The following is a 9,994-nucleotide window of genomic DNA, read 5'->3' on the forward strand; positions in this document are numbered from 1 at the left end:
TGGTTTGCAGGAATCTGAAAACCTTAACACTGTGACTCGCAATTCACAATTCGAATGCACGAAGCAGGCTCAGCTCCTCGGAGAAAGAGCTGTCGGTGACACATGTGGGGCAAGTCTTTAGGGAGGACTTTGTGTCCTCCTTTAACAAGACCAGAACTGCTCCCCCTAACCCCCTAGATAATCTCCACAAAACAAGAAGTTTCTCTTTAAATATAGCCATCTCTTCAAAAAAAATAAAGATTGCTACTTACCTATATAGGTCCACTTGGATCCTGCAAAGAAGAAAACAAAGGAAGTAAGTACAATTGAGCTTGAACAAGTTAGAGAAAATACGACAGATTTTACTATTATTATCTGGGGGATGGGGGCATGCCACACAGCTTGTGGGATTTTAGTTCCCCAACCAGAGATTGAACCCAGGCTCTCAGCAGTAAAAGCTCTGAATCCTAACCACTGGACCACCAGGGAATTCCCCAGATTTTTGTTTTAAATGGGCGAAATTGAAAAGGAGGTAGATGCTGAGAACTTCAAAATTTTCATTGTGGAGAAAAGGGAATAAACCCTTTTGCACTGTTAGTGGGTATGTAAATTGGTACAGCCACTATGGAAATTCAGGTTTCTCACAAAAATTAAAAACAGAACTACATATGATCCAGAAATTCCACTCCTGGGTATTTATCCAGAGAAAACAAAAACTAATTAGGAAAGCTATATGCACCCCCTTGTTCATTGCAGCATTATTTACAACAGTCAAGATATGGAAAGAACCCAAGTGCTGCCCATCAATAGAGGAATGGATGAAAAAGATGTATGATATATATATATACATACACACATATATACACATACACATGTACACACACACATACACACCATGGAATATTACTCAGCCATTAAAAGAATAAAATATTGCCATTTATGACAACATGGATGAACCTAGGGGGTATTATATTAAGTGAAATAAGAGAAAGATAAATACTGTATGATTTCACTTATATGTGGAATCTAAAAAGAATGAACAAACAAGACAAACAGTTATAGATACAGAAAAAAATGGTTGTCACAGGAGAGGTGCATAAAGGAGAGGAAATAAATAGGTAAGAGAGATTAAGAGGTATAAACTTCCAGTTACAAAATAAATGAGTCACCAATATGAAACGTACAGTGTGAGGAATACAGTCAGTAACTGTAGTATCTGTGGATGGTGACATATTTTAAATGTATAGGAAAAAACCACTAATCTATATATCAGGAAATAACATACTGTTGTAGGTCAATATACTTCAAACTCACTCATAGAAAAGGAGATCAGATTAGTGGTTCCCAGAGGGAAGGGGTTGGGGCAGGGGGAACTGGATAAAGGTGACCAAAAGGTTCTAACTTCCAGTAATAAGTCCTAGGAATGTGATGTATTAATACAACATGATAAATATAATCAACATTTGCTGTATGTTACATATGAAAATTGTTAACAGAATAAATCCCAAAGAGTTCTCATCACACGGAAAAATTCTTTCTATAAATTTTGTACATGTATGAGATAATTAGATGTTTGCTAAACTTATTGTGATAATCACTTCACGAAATATATGTCACATCATTATACCACACACCTTAAATTTATACAGTGCTTTATGTCAAGTGTATCTCAATAAAACTGGGAGAAAAAAATTAAACACACCATCTTTCTCAGAGTCTGTGTCGGAACAACTGCCTCTCAGAGCACCTGGCTTCCAGGGAAGGGGCACAAGGCAGTGATTCTCTGCAGGGGTCCAGGGGTCAGGGAGGGGGCTTCTTCATCAGAAGCCTCCCGTATATCTTAGAAAAGCCACATTTCACTATCCAAATAGTTAATAAATTCACAAGGCTCAAAACTCAAGAGCCGCCAAGAGGAACACAGTGAGAGCACTTCCTGCCACCCAACCTCCCTGCTTCATCAGACTCAACCAGTTTCACAGCGGATGGGAACCCCTGCACAGTGTGACTGCATACAGGTGTCTGTATTCTCTTCCCTTCTTTTTTTCACACAAATGCTGGCCTCTGGGAAATGCTGTTTTGCGTCTTGCTTTTCCCCCACTTAACAACGCAGCCTAGAGAAGAGTTCAAGCTCATTCCAAAAGGAAGGTTTTTATTTAAGGAAGCTGCCACCATCATCACCGGAGTTAGAATTCCATGGGTGGCGGCAATGTGGATGAGAGGCCCTGCCAGGACTGTCATGAAAGTCACCTGTCGCCTCCCACTCACACCCTTCACTCATAAAAGTCCTTCACGCTAACAACTAAATATAGTTTTAAAAAGTCATTGCACAGATAACCAGCAGGGACCAATGGTATAGCATAGGGAGCTATAGTCAGTATTTTGTAATAACATATAAGGATAAAGAATCTGAAAAAGAATATATATGTATATATGTATCTGAATCACTTTGTTGTACACCTGAAACTAACACAACGTTGGAAATTAACTACACTTCAATTTTTTAAAAAGAAAGTCGTTGTGGAGCTATGCTCTTGACACACTTCCCTCTTCATCTCCAGGAAGAGCCTGAGACCCTGAATGGAGACTCGGGGTGTCTGTCTTAGGACACATTACAGGGAGGAGACTGTTCAACGCCTATGTTCCTGTCTCTCAGCTTCACCAGGTGCTTCCAGGATTCTGGGCCCATCAGGGTTGAGCTGCAGGAGGAAGACTCACATCTCCTTTCTCTCGGGAATTGATTTGCAGTAAAACTTACCTGACCAGTCACCTGGTGCTCACTTCTCACAACTGGGCATTTCCTACTCAGGCCAATAGGGCTTTTGAAAAACTTAAGAGAATTTTGCTTGTTTTTCTTCGTAAACTGGTTAATCACCTATTTTTTAAAATTGCTTTTCTGTTTCATTTCTTTGTCTCAGTGTTTTTAATTTTCAAATTCAATTCTTTTGGTAATTTTTTCAAATTACACTTGTATGTGGTTTAAAGAGTCAGATGGTTCTATCCATATCAGGCTTTCAACGAAATATCAGTCCCCTAACACTCCTGAGTCACTTTCCTGTTCCCTATGGCAACCACTTTGAATTCTTTTAACATAATTCTTTTGGCATTATCTCCACAATTCTATAAAAATGTACCTATATTGAGTCTTCATGATTTGCTTAGGTTTAGGCATTATTTGTTGACAGCCCGCTTTGGAAGAGAAGGACTAAGGGCTCTTTCGCACACCCATCTCCTTGATTTCTAGATAAAGCAGAGGAAGACCATAACGCAAAGTGGATCAGTGCCTGTTAAGAAGCATTTCTCCACATTTCCCATCCCTTCCCATGAACTTAGAGAATCTTTGAGCTAGAGGCCGTAGTACAGACCCCTTAGAGTATTTGCTGCCTTTCCTCATTAAAAATGCCCATAAGCTTGAACACAAGAAATTTCACATACAGTTAATTTCATAGGAGGTCCATAGAACCGTGCTGGTTTTTTGTTCTCTGTGTTTTTTCCTTTTTCTTTATTTTACTGTAAACTTCTTTGCCACAAGCATTTTTGCCACAAATTTTTGTTGCATAATTAACTGGCGGTAAGACATTTCTGCCATGAAAGATCAAATAACTGGTTGACAATTTTTGGTTTGGCAGTTGGATTTCTACTACATTAGCATTCCAATGCATTAGCATTTCTTCCAGTTAGTGATGTTATTGATGGCTTTATCCAGCTGACCAATGATGATCATTAGTACCAAGAATTGGTTTCTTACTTTGAAACAAACTACACTGGCGGAAAAAGAGGCCGAGGGCCTCAAGGGTTGAGCCAATGTTTCCCACAACTTTGAAACATCTACCAACAGATAGGTGGCAAGATGCCAAGAATCCACCACAGGGTAGAGGCTTTCACACTGCAACACAAAGCTCAGGTATAAACATGCACCCCCATACTTGGAAACTGGTACCTCTCTTAAGGAAGGAAAAGTGTGATGCTGATTGAGGAGATGAATCAACAACAAACAAACAAAAAGTATAAAATACTATGAACGAAAGACTTGGAAGGCAAATGCTTAGGTACAGCCCACAAGATAAAATCAGTTATTTGCACAGTATTACTATGAATCTACATACATTTTAAAATATATCCAAATATTTTATATTTGTAAGAAAGTCTTTTAAATTTTTATTTATTTCTTATGTTTCATTATGTCCTTTAAAAATTTTATTGGAGTAGATTTACAGTGATGTGCTAGTTCCAGGTGTATGCAAGCTGAGTCAGTTATATATACACACACATATATATATCTCCACTGCTTTTAAGATTCTTTTCCCATGCAGGTCCATTACAGAGTACTGAGTAGAGTTCCCTGTGCTTTACAAGAGTCCTTATTAGTCATCAGTTTATGTATAGTAGTGTGTATATGTCAATCCCAATCTCCCAATTTATCCCTCCTCACCTTTTCCTCTCCAGTAACCATAAGTTTTTGTACACTTGACTCTATTTCTGTTCATTATGTCTTTTTTGATGTCCTGCTTTTACTTTTTATTATTTTATTTTCTACAGCAAAGTTGCCTAATGGGCCAATTAGTTACGCCTTGAAAATGCTTGTGGCAAAGATGTGTACCATGAAAGTATCCAGGACCCCACTGCCTGCTGCCTGCCAAGTCACTTCAGTCGTGTCCAACTCTGTGCGACCCCATGGACTGCAGCCTACCAGGCTTCTCTGTCCATGGGATTCTCCAGGCAAGAACACTGGAGTGGGTTGCCATTTCCTTCTCCAATGCATGAAAGTGGAAAGTGAAAGTGAAGTCACTCAGTCGTGTCTGACTCTTAGCAACCCCATGGACTGCAGCCCACCAGGCTCCTCCATCCATGGGATTTTCCGGGCAACAGTACTGGAGTGGGGTGCCATTGCCTTCTCCCCCAGGACCCCACAGACCCCCTGAAACCTACTATGGACTGGACAGGGCTTAATAGTCCCTAAATTCACGTCCTCTGAATCAGCAGTTAGATGAAGACATTCAGAACCATGGTGAGCCCAAACTTCTATGTGACCCCCAAGTTTACTGCTAGCCTCTTATTGAAACAATAGTGAAAAGGGGGAAAAAAAAAAAAAACATGGCTTGGGAACCAAGCTACAGAAAACTTCAAACCACTTTTCTGAACATTTTCCTTTGGTGTTCTGTTTGAGGAGTTTTATTAAAATACAGCCATGGATTTCAGAGGCAGAGGAAGCCAGAGGATTGTCACTTAGCTGGCCAGAGCACTTGGAGGCCCAGGATGTAAAATCTCACAAGGAACAGGGAATTTCATCTCAGTGCTTCCCTGGAGAGACACAGGCCACTCAGTGATCCTGGAGGCCACCAGGAAAAAACATCTGCGACTGCTGAGTGGTCCTGCATTGGCCAGAAATTTTAATTGCACCTGCACCAAAATCAAACCATGGCCTTAACAGCCTATATCTTCTGCTCCCTTCCCTGAAGCTTGCTAAGCTGAGGTTTCCATACTATTGCAGCGCTCATCCTCAGATGCGGCATCAGCACAACGCTCTGGTAAGCTCAGTGAGATCGCGTGCCTCTGGGACTGTAAGGCCTCAAGGACGCAGGCCTGGGGACATGTACTTAAAAAGCAGCAGAGCAATCTTTCCTGCCCTCGTTTCGCTGAGCGACCCTACTTGGACCTCAAGACTCAGTGCTTTGGGTATAAATGGCCATGTCTGGAGGGACTTGAAAGCTGGAGTCTGGAAAAGAGAGGCACCGTAAAATGAAGGGGAGGGTGATCTGGGTCGGGGGTCTCACTGGATGAAGGTCAGTGCCCAGTTTGGTTCATTGTCTGCTAGAACTGAGGTCAAGAAAACTTTATAAAGGAAGGGTGCACCTTTGCTTTATTTGGAAATGGCCCCTCCTGGTTTCCCACCTCTCACTTTAGGGGCAAGGGTCTTCACAGAATTAAATTGCGCTCCCCTCCTCAGGCAGGCCAGGCAAAGGCCCCTCCCTGTGGCTGCACCTCAGTGGCTTCCTGGGGGCATCTGTTCTGAGAAGGTTATCACTTCTTTCCAGGTGGATGCCTGTTAGAACCTGCAGCCCCAGCTTATCCTGGGCAGGGAAAATGTCCTGGCTGCTTTCGGAGGAAATGATATTTACAAAGATTCAGGTCAGGGGTTCTGGGCCCTGCTTGCTCCCTGTCCTGGATGCTAGAACCTTCCCTGACTAACTGACGTCCAGGGACCCCAAAGTCGCCCAGCTCTCCACACCAGGCTCAGGCAGAGCAGGTTCTAAAGAATTCATAGAAATGTTACCCCCACCCCCTCCCCCAGCAACTGAGAGTCCCCAGGTTATCTCTGGAAGATGCTTGACTTTTATTATGCCCTCTCCCTCCCTGACCCCGAAGTTTGCCAGTGCCAGTCTGGCAAATTCAGGTGTTCCAGGAAGATCCCCTGGAGGAGGGCATAGCAACCCACTCCAGTATTCTTGCCTGGAGAATTCTATGGACAGAGGAGTCTGGCGGGCTACAGTCCATCAAGTTGCAAAGAGCTGGACACAACTGAGTGACTTAGCATGCACGCAGGCAGAGGACAGACCACTTTCTCACCCACTGCCCCCGTTAACCCCCTTAACACCACACTTGGGTTAATACTGACACTTTACATCTCAGTGAGTTTTGCTTTGACTAAAAAGCCAAGAAACCTGCCTGAGGAAGAACAGAATAAAAGCTGTGTTCTTAGAATCAAGGGGGTAAGCAGGCTGGCTGCTCAGTGTAGAGTGAAAGTATATTTTTTTTTTTTTTAACTGAAAACTTTCCCCAGCCCAAGTGGGAGAAGGGAAAAGAGAGAAGGGCAAGGAGGAAGGGGAGAGGAGGGTCCAGAGGGTCAGAGAAGCACAGCGGGGAGGAGGAGCTGCCCCCAGAGTGAGGGGAGAAACAGGCTTTCAGAAGAGGGTCGGTAAAGGGCTTCTCTCTCATCTTGGAGCTAAAAGGGAGATTTCAAGTCAGACTCTGGGTTTCAGTGCAGCTTTCTTCAGAGGGGAATATATATTAAAGTCTGCAGTTTTATAAACTAATTTCCACTTTTATAATTCCTTTCTCCCATCTACTTTCTCTGGAAGATAACTACCAAGCATATCAAGCCAGCTAGTGGACTCGAACTGAATTAAGAGGAGTTACAAAGCTGCTGACAGCCAGGCTCCCTCTGCCTCTCCTACCATGCCCCATGGGCACCATGCCCTCTGATGGGAGGGGCTCCAGCTTTCATGCCTCTGAGCATGAACCAACTTCTCACCATCACCACCCAGCCAGGGACTATGGACTGGCAGCCATTCTAGTCACTCTGGGCTCTTCTAGGAATGTTTCAACCTAGCTTGGGTCTAGGAATGGTCGCCGGAGAAGGCAATGGCAACCCACTCCAGTACTCTTGCCTGGAGAATCCCAGGGACGGGGGAGCCTGGTAGGCTGCCGTCTATGGGGTCGCACAGAGTCGGACACGACTGAAGCGACTTAGCAGCAGCAGCAGGAACGGTGGCACCTACAAATAAATGTCCATACAAACATTTGGGGCAAACTCTGTCAAGGGCACTAGCCACCATCTGTTACTCAGGAAGTTTCTGTAAGTCACCATCTACTCCTCCAGAAAAGGGCTCACCCAGCTGTGGAGACCCAGGCAGAAGCCCTCACTTAGCTGCTGGCTGTCTACCGGCTTCCCTGATGGCTCAGAGGGTAAGGATCCGCCTACAATGCGGGACACACAGGAGAGCCAGGTTCGATCCCTGGATCGGGAAGATCCCCTCAAGGAGGGCATGGCAACCCACTCCAGTATTCTTGCCTGGGGAATTCCATGGACAGAGATGCCTCGGGGGTTACAGTCCATGGGGTCCAAAAAAGTGGGACACAACTGAGCAACTAACACCACAGCTGCTGGCTGCAACTCACCTCCCAGACACAAGCCCTTCTACCATCTCCTGCTACTGGCTGGGCAGCACCAGCCTCCATCTGTTCAGGGTTCAAAGCCCTAACTACACTCAGAAATAAGTTTATGCACGCTCGTCTGAGGGCACGTCGCGCACACACGTACAACTTCAGAGTAGTAGAGCCCTTCTGGAGAAAAACGGTGATTAGGATGAGGTGCATCATCTCTTTGACTTGGAGGTAAAACTTAATGGTAAAGAGTCTCTCCTCCAAAGGAAAGCACCCACCGCTGTGCGAACCCTCCCTGGTATAAAGGCTGCTCAGGAACACCCCAGACACTCCTCTGCCGCCTGCATGTGGATCGGGGCACAATATTTTACCTCCTAGTTCTGTTTCTCCTACCCGGGTTAGCAAATTCCCAAGCCACTTCTCCAGCGCTGCGGGTGGGTGTTGGGGGATGTACTCCCAGAAACCTACTTTAATGCGAGGACAATGTGCGGCAAACCGCTCCCCCACTACCCCGCCCACCCTGCGAAACCAGAAAGGATCCTGCATTCCAAAGGAAAATGAAGCATCCTTTGTAAAAACGTGCTGTTGGAGACCCTGCAGGTCCTTCTCGGCTCCCCGCAAATGATTTTACTTTAACGAGCCGCGTGAGGACTCCTCCTGCCCAGGTGTGGCTGAGCGCTCGGGATTGTTCGAAAAGAAGAGGCAAAAGAAACTTTACCGTTGAGCGGGGCTGGGCTGGAAGGCTGTTCCTTTAAGGCCACGAGCAGGAGCACGGCCGCCGCGTGTAGGCTGCGGAGAGGCATCTTCGGGCGGCTCCCGGCGCGGGCGGAGAGCGCGGGTTGCGGGCGGCTGAGCTCCTTCTCGCCCTCTGGCTCGGGCGCTGGGACCGGCACGGCTCTCACCGGGGTCTTGTGAGCGCAGCCAGGGCGTCGCGGCCAGCACCTCTGTTCTTTGGGCTCCTGGCCTCCCGCGGGCTGCTTTTATGGAGCGACTCAGCCCCAAACAGATGATGTCACCGGGGGTGGGGGGTGGGGTGGGGGGAGAACGCCCTGCCTACAGGAGGTCTGGCGCCCCAGGTCCAAGGTGAGTTGTAACCCTGACTTCAGCCGCTCTCCGCGGGGCAGTGGTCCGGCCGCTCCTCGAGCCGGGGCTGGCGCGGAACCCAGTTCTCCGTGGAAGCCGCGGGCGGGCGGGGGAGAGATACGCCTGCCTGGACCCAGTGGGGAGGGGTGCGTCCAGAGACGCGCTTCAGTGGCCACGACCTTGGACTGTCATTGCCTCTACTTGAGAAGCCTCCTAAGTACAATACCAGTCTGGGCCAGAGACTCTTTCTGTGCCTCCATCGTGTGCTTGCCTGGACTGGGCACACCTTACGGACTGGACGAGACACCTATGGATTAGGAGGGTGGGCTGCATTCAAATTCAGAATTTCTGTGGACTGTACAGTCAATTCACAGAAAAGTCCTGAAAAGGTCTTACCTTTGAAATATAGACGCAAAGAAATTAACAGGTAAATAGCTCGGGGTTGAGGGTGCACTGTGAAATAGAAATAGATACGTAGGTAAAAAGAAGAAATGAACAGCTTTGCTAAGCAATCAGACTTTCACCTCAGAGCAGATATAACTAGTTCATAATATCAGTCTTTCTCTAGGAAGCTGGGGAGGAAGGAGGGGGTCCCTTTTCTGGGCACTTGGATGAAAGAAAGGGACTTGCATGATTTCTTGAGCTCCTACTTGATTTCCCAGGTGGCACTAGTGGTAAAGAGCCTGCCTACCAATCTGGGAGACATTAGAGATGCTGGTTCGATCCCTGGGTTGGAAAGATCCCCTGGAGGAGGGAATGGCAACCCACTCCAGTATTCTTGCCTGGAGAATCCCATGGACAGAGGAACCTGGTGGGCTCTCAAAGGGTCTCAAAGAGTTGGACCTGACTGAAGCGACTTAGCATGCAGGTCACTCAGTGTAAGACTGTGTACCAGGCATTTTGCCTCTTGGCTCAGATTCATGTTGGTGTTGTTATCAGCACCTGTTGCTCATTTTTGCCCACTTGCCTCGCATGTCTATATTCTTTTAAATATATATACAGTGTGTTAAAGTTAGTTGCTCACTTGTGTCTGACTCTTTGGGACCCCATG

General features: G+C 46.1%; 1 protein-coding gene across 3 annotated transcripts in view; it reads right to left on the reverse strand.

Annotated features, from left to right (window-relative positions):
- Positions 1 to 9,316, reverse strand: part of CA12 (carbonic anhydrase 12) — a 65,877-nt gene extending 56,561 nt beyond the window's left edge. Inside the window, exons 1-2 of one of the 3 annotated variants that reach the window (XM_070378048.1) lie at positions 8,579 to 9,315; positions 252 to 272 (exon numbers count right to left, since the gene is read on the reverse strand). In XM_070378048.1, the coding sequence (XP_070234149.1) occupies positions 252 to 272; positions 8,579 to 8,663 (106 nt within the window). In that variant the 5' untranslated portion in view covers positions 8,664 to 9,315. Of the gene's footprint in view, positions 1 to 251; positions 273 to 8,578 lie in introns of all 3 variants that reach the window. The other 2 variants (XM_070378049.1, XM_070378050.1) reach the window with 2 other exon arrangements.
- Between the last annotated feature and the right edge of the window lie 678 nt (positions 9,317 to 9,994).

Source organism: Bos mutus, chromosome 10, assembly GCF_027580195.1.
Source record: "Bos mutus isolate GX-2022 chromosome 10, NWIPB_WYAK_1.1, whole genome shotgun sequence".
NCBI classification, from domain to species: Eukaryota; Metazoa; Chordata; class Mammalia; order Artiodactyla; family Bovidae; genus Bos; species Bos mutus.